A 14,835-nucleotide genomic window follows, 5' to 3' on the forward strand; every position below is an offset into this window, starting at 1 on the left:
AAAAAAAAAAGAAAATCAGAAGGGAAAGACTGCAACTCACCTTGTTGCATATACATGAATAGTTGCATTTTCCAGGAGATACGATGCGTTGAATTGGAATGATATTTTGAAGGAAATCTGTGTAGAGAAATACATGACACATTTTGAAATGAAAAAAAAAAAGCCTACCATAACAGGGATTGATATAATGAAAAAAATGTACAAACTTTTACTTTTATCTAGGGAATCCTTACTCATATTTTACCAGTTTTCTATGAATCTGAATGAATCCACTATCTGGAATTTGCCCCAACCAAGAAGAAAATCAAATAGTTATCACTTATTAAACAGGAGCCCCAAGTTTTCACAAACATCAAGAAAAAAAATTATGTACTGTATTAGAAAATGGCTAAATGGATCTTATTTGAAAGCAATTGGTCTTACAGTCAATTTATCAAAGCCTCTTTTTTTTTCCCTCTAATGAGGAGGAAAAAAAGCTTCAAAGCCTGACTATTGCAGTGGTGGTGACCTGTCTGTAGAAGGCTGCTGGAATATAACTTCATATATGGTAGAACCCCTAGAACACCAAAAAAAATGTTTAAAATGTAAATAAAGGAGAGACCACTAGGTTTTAAAAAAATCTCATTGTTATTATAATCAGGGCAAATCTATCATAATCTGCAATTACACAAAGTTTAGGAACACTGTCCCAAATGTTCTTCCTCATATCCTGACACTTAAGGGTAATTTTAAATGAAGCAAAGGTGTTATTTGTTACCGTATGGAAATTTCAGCTCAGATTTTAATCTTTCCTTTTAGGTGTACAAATCTTTATTACAAAATGGTCCACAGAAAGTTGTCCTAGATATTCATTTTTAAAACAAAAAGCAGTTTTTGAAAGGAATATATTAGGAATGCTTATCAGTGAATCAGAGATTTTCTGAATGCAAAGAAAGGTGCTGACATTTCTAAATTTAGGGCTTTATAGCTACAGACAAACTAACAAGCAAAGCATGAAAGGAAAATATGAAAAATCCAGTAAAGCTGGGAACGGAACACTGTGGGGAGAGGCATTGGACAATAAACTTATTTGGCTTCAAGAAGGTAACAGCTGACTTAATCCCTACAAGTCCAAGACACAAGCTGGAATGTTTGTGTGGGAGGCAGTGTAAGAAGACATCTCTTACGATCTTCCTGGTGCATGACAGAGGCGCAAACAAGAAATTGGCAGGAAAGATTGTCTTATTTGCATGCAAACTGACATTTTCCAATTCAAGATCAAGGTCTCACTATGTCTTTTCAAAGCCTTAAACTAAAGCTCCCTCTCCATTCCAACAAGAGACACAGACACCACTGGAACTGTTCAAGATGGAATTTGATTTTAAGTGGACTACTTGCTGGAAAAGCCTCTCATTTGCCACTGAGCAGAGGTGAAGTCTTGATGCCTGACTTTAGTGGATCTGGGTTAGCACTTGCATTCTGACAGTGTCAAGGATGGCAATATGCATCTATTACATCCTCACATACCACATCTGATTGCCCAAGTACTGAATATCTGATGGTTTCCCATCTGGCTCTGTGCAGCTGATATCAAGGATAGCTTGGGAAACATGCATGGAGAGCTTTTGGGATGAAGACAAGCAAAAAGAACTTCAGAGGTGATATGGACTGCCCTGGATTTAGAACATGGGGGAAGGAAAACTTGCATGCAGGGGAACTTTTTACCTCTTCTGCAGGTTTTAGAAATGGATATCCCACTTTACAGGTGATGTTGTGATTAGATTCACAGCTATCTTTCTGTATATCCTGAAGGGAAAAAGACATTGAAAGCATGGCTTTGTGCAAACTCCTTTTAAATTTTGACTAAGCACCTCTTAAACACATATACCACTGCCACTTTTCACTGCCAATATATTGTATGAGCCAAAGCTTTAGTTGAACTAGAACAGAAATATGAAGCCACAAATTCTGCAAGACAATTTTCACCCATGGACATTTACACCAATTACTTGCCATTATGCTTTTCCAATGGCAGTGCTTGGAACACTTACATGACTTACAATCACAATTATATGCCTACCGGACATCATGCAAATTAGTCATGGGATCTAGCAATCAAATGTGCAATTACACAGTCTTCAAATTTTGTAAATGTGTTCCTAATGTGGCAATCAAAGTCACATTCATACTCCATCAATTATTGCCATAGAACCAGCAACAGTGCTATGGATCCCTGACTTCTCCTAATCTGCAGCATCAGGACTGCTGACAGAAAAGAAACTGCCCTAAATGCTTCCCATCTGACCTCAGGTGTATTGGTACCATATCTGCTGAGGCAGGAAGGAAAAGAGCCACTTTTGGAAATGCTGTCTGAGGTAGGGTAGATGCAGGCACTGATACCATGACAGTGCTTCGTCTATACATGCACAAAAGGAGAATTCTAGAGGCTATGGAGTTCTACTGACAAAGAACAAGGCATTTCTGGCTATACAGATGTACAAATGATTCTTAATGCTGATGTTTGTCTAGGAGGCAGGCACTATTTCTAAGTGTCATTGTGAAATCTGCATCTGTATTTTATGGACAGGGCTAGGCAAGAGTCCACTCATGTCAAATAAATACACTCCTTTAGAGGCATAAGCAAGAAGAGCAGCCCTGTGAAATCTCTTTCAAACAGCTGAAATGATGCCCAAGCAGTCAAATTAAGATTTAATAAAAAGACTTCCTCATTATATGTTATTATAATAGCATTGTATGTTATGATAGTTGTGATATAATGTGAAAAAAAATCCTACCTCAATGCCAGCAAAAATAATATTTGGAGAATATTGAACCAAAACTCTGGTATTATAGGCACTGTCTTTTTTGTTCTTCACAGAGAGCTGGATGGTGAACTTGTCATTGCGTGACTTTACAATGAATGGAGAAGAGCTGTAAAAGAAAGTATGAATGTTGGACATCTTAACTATTGTATCTGTTTTTAACATAAAGAGAAACTTCTTTCAGTCTCCAGACTACCTTGTTTCTGAATTAGAAAGGAAGCCCCAGCAGAATTTATAATTCACCTAGAAACAGATATCAAGCAATATATTACATCCAGTGTAGTTACCTGTCTCCAGCTATGCTTGCTTTCACAACCAGAACAAGATCTGAAATGCATTTATTTTTGGCTCCACAATCTTTTGTGAAAGGAATCTGCAAAAATAATATGTTTATTCTTAATTTTATTGCATTTATTATCAAATACTTGCATTTTAATGCATTATCTAATTTTATGTAAGACTTTCTGTTTAAAAAAGAAGCCTTCCCTAATATTAACCAGTTAAACATGCCAATATATTGTAAAATGCATGGGTGAAACATAAGCTTGCACACCATTCCCTTCTAAATGATTCACCTAGATTCTGAAAAGAGGCATTAATAGAAGTATGAATGATGGCAAGCCCCGCCAAAGTAAATGGATAACACACCTCTGCCCTATCTACCTAAAACCTGACAGTAAAATTGTCGGTAACTCTATTCTGTCTTCAGTCAGATGAAGATAGAAGATATACACAGCTTTGAAACCCCAGCATGGTTCACAAGCACACTGAATTAAGCTTTTCATTCCTGAGTACTCATTTGGAGGAAACATCTCCTGGACAGGCTCAATGATTCCTCCTCTCTAGCCAATTTGTGGGCAATAGTTTCAGCTCTTGTGTGGGCTATGATTTTTACCTTAAATACATTGGTTATTGATACAGAATTTTTCTGACTTACATATTCTGCTATTGAATTTGGCAAGTTGCTATCAAGAACAGGTCCACTCTCTGGATCAGAAAAATTGAATTCCAGCAAAACCTTTACCGAGTCCTGAAAATCAGGCTTATCCTAGAACACAAGGAAAACAGAACCGCTGTTAGGGAAATTCCCTTTAGTATCTAAGAGACCCAAAAATTGCTGAGGTAAAATATTTTTCTGTCACACTGTTGCCATTCTTGCTAATGAAGCATCTGAATGCTTGCAGTTGATGATGAAAAGTTCAATGTGCCAGGCATTCCTTATAAATACTTACTAAGGTTTTTGTAAAACTTATCACAAAATTTCACATAGCCTGAGCATGTCCCACAGAGTTTCATTAAAGAATATCTCAACTGTTGCCTCACAGACTTTTCCATTCTAGTTGTGCTCAAAGGATCAGTAAGATAAGCATCAGCAGCATCACCTTTTGTGAAGTCAAACTTTGGTCTGCTGTTAGGTGAAAAAAATTCTGGGTATCATGTACCATTAGTTTTGCATTAAGATACAACTGTAGGTCATTAAACATTTTAAATGTGAGTAGCTTACAGTATGCAACTCCATTAACTCCACCCATTAGCTACAATCTGGGCAAATTCATACTCACAGTTGCTAATTATGCTTCTGTTTTGCATTGAATAAATATTCTCTATATCAACCCCAAAAGTTTGTTTACTGTATTTTATTAGGGGGAACTGCACCAATATGCAAACTGAAATTTTCTCACACGCTCCTGCTGAGTTTTGAGTGCATCTAAGCTACTAACCATGACAGCTGCTTGGCTCCATCAAGTGAGGTATGCTCTTTCTTAAGACAGACACAGAGACATAGCTAAAAAGACTGTACATATAGGTAAATTGTTAATACATGTATAAATAAATAACTAAGTTTTAAACAAATTTTATGTACGCTTCTTAAGATTAATTCTGAACACAGATTTTGTTGTCTGATTTGCAATTAATGGAATACATACTTGGGTTACTCTAGTGTCAACATGAAAAAAAATATTTTAAATGATTTACTTGCCAACATGTAGAAGTTATGTTTCGTACATTCTGATCCTTTGATAGTTATATTTTTTTGCATTTTCCTCTCATGGCTTTCTGTGAACAAGCTTCGAGATATCTGTCTCTGTGCATCAAGGGTAATCCAATACTGCAGACCTTCAAAGGAGGTTGAGATCAATATTATGAAGCATATTATAAAGCACTTTGTCTCTACACCTTCTTTTTTCCCAAAATATCTTAGGTGCACTTTGAATACTGAATTTAGAAAAGCTGAATTCCATTTTTTAATTACTAAGTGCATGTAAGCATAGGAATTTAACAGTTTAAAGCTTCCATAGCTTAGTGCTTATCTACTTACTGGATTCAAATATATCTTCTTTTGACTTTAGTCTGGTCTTAAAACAAATTGTGGCATCTATGCATATTGTTTTTCTTATATTTATCTGACAATTTTGTTGTTGAATATTGATGCTTTTAGGTATAAATTGCATGGAAACGTTTACTTCAGCCACATCACGAGACCTTAAAAAAAACACAAATAAAGTGCTTGGAAATAAGAGCAGTAACTTTTTTAAATCTATGAATGAACTTACAAAATATGCAGCATTCAACATTCAGATACAGACACAGAATCACAGATGCATTGAATTGTTTAGGTTGGAAAAGACTTTAAGATCATTTGAGTCCAACTGTAAAGAAGCTTATAGCTAAAAAGAAAAAAAATTCCTTAATGTTCCAAAGAACATTATTTATTATTATTTTCCAAGAAAATAACAGAAGCATAAAATCCACAACTGAAGTGAGATTCCTGGGGCATATGTTGATGGCACCATGCTGCAGTACAGTAGCAGACACAGCGTTGGCCATGTTGTGCCAATTAAGAAGCCATCTATTATTTCACATCTTCTGTCTTGGCTGTGTGATGCTACAAAAACAGCTGGCAGTTGTAATGCACTTCTCTGGCACATTTTCAGTCTGCATTTGCCTTTCTTCATTTAGGCAGATTACTGCAGGCCTGCTAACTGCCATCACAGAGAGAACTCATCATACAGAAAACCAAAAAGTGAGCAACAAAAAGAGGCAAAGAAATGTCCTCAGTAGCCAAAGCCTATAAAGCACTAAAGCATTTTTTAAAGCTTAGTTGTCACTCAGGAGGGAAAGCCCCTGAAGAATTTGGAACAAGAGCAGTATGATGGTCTAGAAGAGTAATTAATTATATATCCTATACCTAGTACCAGTAGAAGAGGAATTATGGAGGAAACAGTCACAGGATTTCTCCACAGTGCTGTACTTGCTTCAGAAAAGATATCAGGTGAAATATTTCCAAAAGAATTTAAACAACTCTACAGAAGCAGATCCATTTTAAAAGAGACTGAAGGCCCAGACCTATCATTGAGAGTATCACAGATGAACATAACGTTATATGTAAGCTGGAGGATTGCAAGCCATCCCTTAGGTTGTGAGCAGACAAACAGGCTAATATTTGTCCCCAGTTTTCTTCACTTTAAATATTTTTCACCTTTGCAATGCATTCCTGCCTCATCCCTTGTTCTGATATTTGGTTTCCTTTTGGCCATGAGATGCAGCATGTCAGTGTATGAAACCAGCAAAAAATTTAGCTGGCAAACTTTCTTCAGAATTGTGATCTCAACAATGTAGTGAAGGGTGTCACACTGTGTTTACACATGGAACATTTAGAAAGAAAATACCAGGTGAAGTTCAGAAAAAGCTGGGAGCTTGAGGATGGTAGCAAGCCTTGACAAAGTTGATCACCTACCAGGTGAGCTAGGTGAAACAGCAGGACAGGGAAAGCAAGGATCTGGGTGAGCAATTTCCTTACCAGAGACAGAAATAGTTTTAGTTGTGCTTGAGAAATAAGGGATTTATGTTTAAGATTGTTTGTCTTCTCCCTTAAAAATGATAGTGCTCACTACTAGATCTGAATAATCCTCTCATATAAAGAAAATTAATTGACTGTTACTGTAAACTGTAAACTAAGCAGAAGGCTTTGTTTAATTTTACAGATTTTCTGTAGGGAATCAAATTGCAGTTTTCCTATTTAGAACTAAAATCAGTTTTCTTAGTGACCCCTTTACATTTGAACCTGTTCTTGATATTGTTAACAAAATAATATGCAATATATTTTGAAAAAGAGAGAAATTCAGGTTTTTTTACTATTTTACTTAGTGTCCCAAGTGGAATCAGTTTCTATTTTGAAGGTGGTCTAGGAGGGCAAGTTCTTCATTCTAGGCCAGCAAGACTTCTATAACATTCCAGTATTTATAACAGTATACATTAAGTCTTATGCTCAGTCCTCTAGAGAGATGTGAGTAGATGAATATTTGCAGTCAGTGTCTAAACACCAGATGAAACCAGTAACCTTACAAAGTCCAAACAGTTATGCATGAGAGTTACACTGGTATCCCAACAAGTTTTTTTTCTGTCCTGACACTTGCTGTGAGTCTCCGTACCAGAAGAGGGCAGCCCCACCAAGGCCTCCGATGGTGACATCAATCAGCCCGTCTTCGTTTAAATCCATTTCTCCGTGCACAGACTGGCCAAAAAATTTCACTTTTTCCCCATCTCCACCTGATGCAATACGCTGTGAAATGCACAAAGAGGTTAATGCAGTGCACTTTGAAGGGTTTTGTAACAGTCAAGATGCATTTGATGGCAGTGAGATGGGGTTTAGGCTCTTTAACTACATTAAATTTTCATTACAGTACTCCTAAAACAGTTACTATGGTGATGAACACACTATAAATTTTCAGATTGCAAAATATCTGCTTTTCTGGCTGTTCAGAAAATGTCAGAAGGTTTCTAATAAAAACACATGAATATATTGTTTAACAATATTAAGACTCAGATTCAGTTAAACCAGTAGAAGTTTAAAAGTATATTTCAATTTAAAAGAGAAGCTGTTACAACTGGTCAAGTCACAGTCTCATCCTGTGTTGGGAAGATAGGATTATAAACATTATATACATTAGAGCAGTTGGCAACCTGTGGAGATTTACTTCATACCTGTGAATATTTTTTACTGATTGCCTTGCCACGGCCATGATAAATATAAACAGCTCCCCGATGGTCATCTTCTAAGGGAGAGCCTATCACAATGTCATTGTACCCATCCAGGTTGAGATCCTTCACTGCAGCAATCGCAGTCCCAAAGCGTGCACCACAAGGCTCATTCTTAAGAACTTTGCAGGTGTCTTGTTTTAATGGCGAGCAGCACGTTTGCTTTATGGGTTCAAGACTCATCTGATATTCAAACTTTGTCTGTGGAGGAAGAGATTTAGAGATTTTGAATTTCCACCAACATTTCAGTAATGCAGACTTTTAAGAACTCCTGTCCAGAAGACAAATGGATAAATTAAACAGAGAAATTACAAACTATTCCTAGTGATTACGTGCACTGTAGAAACTGATTCTACAACTATAATTCAAGTGTTCTTTCTGAGCAGCATGTGGCAATAACATTCTTGCTTCTTCTCTTTCTGCCTCTAGATGTTTCTGCATCTTTCTTGAAATTAGAGGTTCACAGGAAAGTGCAGTATCATAACAATATTTGGATGCTGTTGTAAGTAAACTACATTCTTTAGGCAGTGTGAAGAGTTTTTCTAAAGGCATTTTCTTAATCTGAGAGGTTTCTAATGAAACACAGATGGTAATACAGTTATTCCAGACCAAAAGATGGCATTTCTTTTACACAGACTGAATTTTGCCCCCAGTAGACACATAGACTGTGGCCTAACATACATATTCCAACGTACTGTGTATCCAGGACTAAAACCACACAGACACAAGGGCAGGTAACCAGTCTTTCCCATGAATTCCGTGTTAATAAAAAAGCAGTAGCAAGCAAGCAAGCAAGCAAGGTACTGTACCTCCTTTATTTGGACCTGGATAACAGCAAGCACAGGAAAAACAAATTTCAAACCCCACACTACTGGAGGACATGGAATTCTTGTTTCCTAACCAATCCTATTCACCAGCAATTTGTTGTTGGCAACATGCAGGTAGAGACTGTAAGAATTCCTTGTCAAAAATATCCAGTCTCTCCAGGTCCTTTTCTTGAAATAGGATTTTAGGAAATCCTCTAAGACATATTTTGGTAATTGTTATAACTGTATGGAGAGGAGAGGAGACTCGAGGAGAGGAGACTCGAGGAGAGGAGACTCGAGGAGACTCGAGGAGAGGAGACTCGAGGAGAGGAGACTCGAGGAGAGGAGACTCGAGGAGAGGAGACTCGAGGAGAGGAGACTCGAGGAGAGGAGAGGAGAGGAGAGGAGAGGAGAGGAGAGGAGAGGAGAGGAGAGGAGAGGAGAGGAGAGGAGGAGGAGAGGAGAGGAGGAGGAGAGGAGGAGGAGAGGAGGAGGAGAGGAGAGGAGAGGAGAGGAGAGGAGAGGAGAGGAGAGGAGAGGAGAGGAGAGGAGAGGAGAGGAGAGGAGAGGAGAGGAGAGGAGAGGAGAGGAGAGGAGAGGAGAGGAGAGGAGAGGAGAGGAGAGGAGAGGAGAGGGAGAGGAGAGGAGAGAGGAGAGGAGAGGAGAGGAGAGGAGAGGAGAGGAGAGGAGAGGAGAGGAGAGGAGAGGAGAGGAGAGGAGAGGAGAGGAGAGGAGAGGAGAGGAGAGGAGAGGAGAGGAGAGGAGAGGAGAGGAGAGGAGAGGAGGAGGAGAGGAGGAGGAGAGGAGGAGGAGAGGAGAGGAGGAGGAGAGGAGGAGGAGAGGAGGAGGAGAGGAGAGGAGGAGGAGAGGAGAGGAGAGGAGAGGGGCTGGTGTAATCCTCAATCTAGTCAGACATTTACAAGCTGTTGGATGTATGGAGTTTAGCTCTAGGTTGCTAAGCAAATAGCAAGGATATCGGAGATCACGCTTTTAGAATGGATGAGCCTCATCGTTCCCTAATCCATGAAAGAAAAAAAAAAGTGATAGAAAAGTAATCCTATACATTTGAATCTATGCCAAACTTGAGCTTTCAGGATATAATAGTTATCTACATAATACACTCCATGCTCAAACAAGATTTTGAGAATGAAGTTTAAAATTAAATTGCATTATAATCTCAGTTGTGATAACCATTTTTCCCTATTTTCAACAGGTCATCTTCCCCAGTTCATATTACTGAATTTCTTTAAAATAAGGATAGGAAGGCAGTAAAGAACATGCTCTATTCCTGTTCAATAAAATCATCGCCTTACCTTGTTCAGACTATAAACATATACCTTCCCTTGCTCCTCTTTCTCAGTTCCCATATACATAGGAGCTCCAACAAGAAGAAGGTCTGTAAATGAGTCCCTGTCAATGTCGACTGTGGTGATAACGCCCCCAAAGTATGACCCAATCTGTAGGAAAACATAAAGTATACATGAGAGACAGAGTCAGCAACATCATCCTATATTTCCTTTTCGGAGACCAACTTCTTGCGTCAATGACAAATATTAACCACTAGGCAGAAATTTTCTTTACAAGCTAGATGTTTTTTTTTGTCTGTATGTCTGTAAAGCTTGTTTTCAGTTTTAGCATTTGTTGTCTGATTTTTTTTAAAATTAAATATTTTATTTATAGTGGGCCATTCAACTTTCAACTCCTCTGAGTCTGAAACTATAAATGGGTGATTTCTACCTGCTATGGGGATTAGGACCTCTTAAGACAACATTGGAATAAGAGTACCTTGGGCAAGCTAGTTTTCTCTTCAAAAAACAAGTAAAAAAAAGCTTGGGCAAAAGCTCTGAGATAGCTCAGTGCAGAGAGTTGCCAAAATTCTCAAGTTACTATTTTCACAGGAACTAAATCTACATGAAGAGATGGATACATTAATAGATTGGGTACAAGCTATAGGATTTATCTGATTACTTTCACTTCACAGATAAGCAAGATACCCTGCAGTTCTTTTACACTTAACAGGAGAAACAGCCTCTTCTAGTCCAAGATACATCTCGTCTCACAGAGATGTTTCAAGTAGTCCAGATGTCTCAAACCTTAACAATCAGTCAGGCTGAAAGGGACCACAGTGGGCCATCTGGTCAAACCTCTCTGCTGAAGCAGGGTCATCCCAGAGAATATGGCATGGATTGCGGCCAGATGGTTCTTGAGTATCTCCAGTGAAAGAGACTCAAAAACCTCTCTGGACAATCCATTCCAATGCATGGTCACCCACAAAGTAAAGCATTTAAGTCCCACGTTCAGGTGGAACTTCCTGTGCATCACTCACTGCCCCTCGCCTCTTGTCCTGTTGCTCAGCACCTGGAGCCGGGTCCCTCCTCTGAACCTTCCCTTGCACACTGACAGACATTACTGAGGTCCCATCTCAGAAGTCTCTTCCTGAGGCTGAGCAGGCCCAGATCCCTAATACCTACTTTAGCTCATTGACTCTAAAATGTTTGTTTGATTGACTGACTGATTAGCTGAGTTGCAGACATCAGCTACAGATGAAAATTAGGTAACCTGAATGCTCCTGAGAGAAGTTGATACTGCAGCCTGGGGAGATGAGAATAGGCAGTTCTCATAAGCATAGTATTATCTTAATAATACCATCCTTAATTATGCAGTTATGTGGGGATTTTTCCTCCTACAGCAACAGCTTTCAGTGAGCTCCTACTCTGTGTAACCAGCAACTATTCAATACTTCAGTCTATCCCACAAGATGCCCTTGCACAGAACCCCGCTTGTCAAAACTCTTTCCTGACAGTAACACGCTCTTCCACTCAGCAGACAGACAAAATTGCACATACAGAGATGGCAACAACCAGTTTGACACTGGTTAAGATTTAACCCAAAGACAAAATTTCCAAAGATCTACTGAACAGTCTACTTCGCATTGCTAATTACACCAGAGGATCTGCCTAACTTTTCCTCCTGATCTTGCTTAGAACTCCCAGTTTCATGTGCTCTTCTAATTAATTCTCATTTGAAATACTTATTATTTCTTCTGCTATACTCCTTTTGTATGTTAATTGTGAATGCATACTTACTTGTTCTCCATTTAATCTCTGAATCACTTGCACCTCTTTTCCTTCCATCTTATAAACAATAACTTGGCCAGTGTGATTGTACCGTGGCTGTCCTGCTATGTACAGCACACCTCCAGGTGTCAGTGCTGAATTCACAGTATATCCTAGGAAGCAGAAAGAAATCAAGTTGCAATACTCACAGAATGCATCAGAAATACTTGCTGTGATTCAGAGCCTTTGTAAGGTTTATTCCACAGCTAGATGTTTACCCCTATTCATGGCAGAAAGCAATGGCAGTTAATTATAAGGCCTTTTTTTATTTATCTACAGCCTGACAGTGAGCACACTGAGTTATTAAATCTGTTCCCAGGCTGGTGAGCCATGTTAACTTAATTCTCACACAGTGTAAGAAATAACTCATGAAAAGCTGCTTTCAAAGAAGAGTTGTCACTGGCCCACTGTCAAACTCACCAAGTCTTCATAAAGTGACTCTGGTTATTTTGAACCTACCTCTGTTCTGCTTAATATTAAAAACAGTTTAACAACATTGGTGAAGGAAGACTTAGAAATTTTGCAGTGAAATCAAAACTGTGAAAGAGTTGAAAGCATTATGGGAGGATACAATCTTAATTTAAAAATTACCTAATTAGAATTGTAATAAAAGGCAACAGCTAAAGGCATTTGGCAATGAAGAAAGTGTACTTAGGGAAAAAATCAAAATATTCTAGCACTGATTCTTTGTCAATGGAAGTGTGACTTAAATGAGATAACAAACAGAACCATGAGGTATAGAAAGCAAGACCTAGACCAGAGAGCACGGCCACTGAAGCTTTTTGGTAAACAAAATAACCTGCCAATAGGCAAAACATTATTACAAAAAAAGATGTTGGTCTTGTTGGTTTCGTCCACTGAGTGACAGAAAACAGCCTAATTTTAAGCAAACATTTGGACTTAATATTGTATAAGACTTTTTAACTTATCAAGGCATAAAAAAACTTGATAAGAATACTAGAGGAATCTGTGAAATTTTTTTTGAACAGATTGAACATCTCTGTTGAGAAAGTCTAGATATACTTAGGTCTATGTTTGGACTTGTTTTCAAGTTGTAGGAGTTATTTATTTTTTTTAAAAGAACATGAAAATTAGAGAGTAGACTTGCTCCTAGGCTGCTGGAATATAAAATATTCTGTAAGATACTCCTTTTGAATGAGCTTTGAGAGAGGTCTTGTAGCATTTGTTGAAAAGTGTTGCAAGGTGGGTTATTTTTCTTACCTAGGTAGGCTGCAAGAGGTTCATTTCTCTCTGAACGCCTGTCACGAAAGGTGTCATTAGTTGGCATTGAAATACCACTGTCTTTCACCATGAGCACTGTGCCATTCCAGTCATATGCTCCAACTGCTCCAAGCATGATCCAGTCCTTGAGGAGAGTAAAACGAAAAGACAGTTCTCTACATCAATCACCTTTTCTCTGTGAATCATCTTTAGACATTCATAGTTCAGGATGCTCACATCTGGGTAATGCTTCCTGCATACTTACATAGTTGGTCTTGCTTTTCCTATTATGTTATGGATCCTACAATTATAGGGTCACAGAAAGGCTTGGGTAGAAATGTCCTCAAAGGTCACCCAGTTCCAGCCCCCGTTGCCATGGGCAGGGATGTCACTAACTAGACCAGTTTGTTCAGAGCCCCATTCAACCTGTCTTTGAACACCTCCAGGGATAGGGCACCCACAGTTTCCTGGACAATCTGTTCCAGTGCCTTACTTTGCTCCATGTAAAGAATTTCCTCCTAACATCTAATATAAACCCCTGCTCCTTTTGTTCAAAACTGTTTCCCCTTGTCCTATTGCTAGCTACCCATGTAAAAAGTCATTCTCCCTCCTTTTTATCAGCCCCTTTTAAATACTAGAAGGCTGCTCTAAGGTGTCCCTGGAGCCTTCTCTTCTCCAAGCTAAATAACCCCATCTCTCTCAGCCTGTCTTCACAGGATAGGTGCATCAGCTCTCTGGTCATCTTTGTGGCCCTGTGTCTTTCACCTTAAAATATTGCCCCTTGGTCTGTCACTAAAGGCTCTGGTAAAAAGTCTTTCTCAATCTTTCTTAACATATTTTTAGGCTATTTTCCTGACAGAAAATGCTATGGGAATATTAAGTTTAGAGTTCATGTGAAGTACATACGTACTCTTTTGAGCTCCTGTTGTTCATAAATACTCTTTACATACATTTTACTTCAAAACTTCCAACAGCAAACAGGACTATACAAAGAAACCTGAAACACTTATTCCAAATTCATAGAACCACCAGCAAAAATCCACTTTGTAAAATAACTTCTATATTCAAACAGTTTGTTTACCTGAGAATAATGAGCACTGAAACCAGCTTGAGACATTTCCATTTCAAAAGAGGAGGCCTGCTGGTCTGTTGTTGCTATTAAACAGAAAAAAAATAAGTTTCAAAAATAAATTTGTTCCAATCTGAAAAAGTAATTGAAGAGTGTTATGAAAATGATCTTATGATAGTAAAGGATAGCACAATTAACTAATCTATTCAGTGAATATAGTTTACCATAGATTTTATAATAAACACAGAAATAAAGACCCATGTTGAATGCTACTATTAAGTACGGGAATTTCCATTTTAAAATCATGTCTCAGAACTTGTCCAACAAAGTTTCTGGACTAAAACTGACCAGATTTGAACTCAGGCTGATGGTGAGTATGTTTGGAATGTTTGATTAATGTGGTTAAGCCATTTTCCACTTGAGCTAAGTGAACAATAGAACACTAGCCATGTAACCCTGGCCTTGTATTCAAGCAACTAAAGTTTTGTAGGCAGCTGGAGAAACTTTAAATGAAAAACACTTGATGTTTGTATGAACCTTTGCAAAAACAACATAGGAAAATCTCTGGTGTCCAATATTCATAAGCCTCAGTGAAGTGGTGGGGAATGATAATCCTGCCCAGACAATTACATGGAGATCTCATTCACTCAAATGACTTTGTATAAAAAAGGTATCAGGTGATTTTTTACTAGCTTCAGTATCTTGTCAAGTAGTCATATGCTAGTTATTAAACTTTGATGGTCTGTTTTGCTCCCAGGTAAACTTGAAATATCTTTGGCGAA

General features: G+C 38.3%; 1 protein-coding gene across 1 annotated transcript in view; it reads right to left on the reverse strand.

Moving 5' to 3' along the window:
* ITGA1 (integrin subunit alpha 1) overlaps positions 1-14,835 on the reverse strand; it is a 74,211-nt gene that overhangs the window by 13,703 nt on the left and 45,673 nt on the right. The window contains exons 10-22 of the mRNA XM_005531145.3: positions 14,066-14,139; positions 12,985-13,129; positions 11,734-11,876; positions 9,961-10,104; positions 7,788-8,042; positions 7,235-7,365; positions 5,122-5,285; positions 4,783-4,919; positions 3,739-3,849; positions 3,089-3,174; positions 2,775-2,910; positions 1,705-1,785; positions 41-117 (exon numbers count right to left, since the gene is read on the reverse strand). Of these exons, the coding sequence (XP_005531202.2) occupies positions 41-117; positions 1,705-1,785; positions 2,775-2,910; positions 3,089-3,174; positions 3,739-3,849; positions 4,783-4,919; positions 5,122-5,285; positions 7,235-7,365; positions 7,788-8,042; positions 9,961-10,104; positions 11,734-11,876; positions 12,985-13,129; positions 14,066-14,139 (1,684 nt within the window). The remainder of the gene's footprint in view (positions 1-40; positions 118-1,704; positions 1,786-2,774; positions 2,911-3,088; positions 3,175-3,738; positions 3,850-4,782; positions 4,920-5,121; positions 5,286-7,234; positions 7,366-7,787; positions 8,043-9,960; positions 10,105-11,733; positions 11,877-12,984; positions 13,130-14,065; positions 14,140-14,835) is intronic.

The sequence above is a fragment of the Pseudopodoces humilis genome, chromosome 4, assembly GCF_049639895.1.
Source record: "Pseudopodoces humilis isolate 2021_Gansu_Grassland_sample_001 chromosome 4, ASM4963989v1, whole genome shotgun sequence".
NCBI classification, from domain to species: Eukaryota; Metazoa; Chordata; class Aves; order Passeriformes; family Paridae; genus Pseudopodoces; species Pseudopodoces humilis.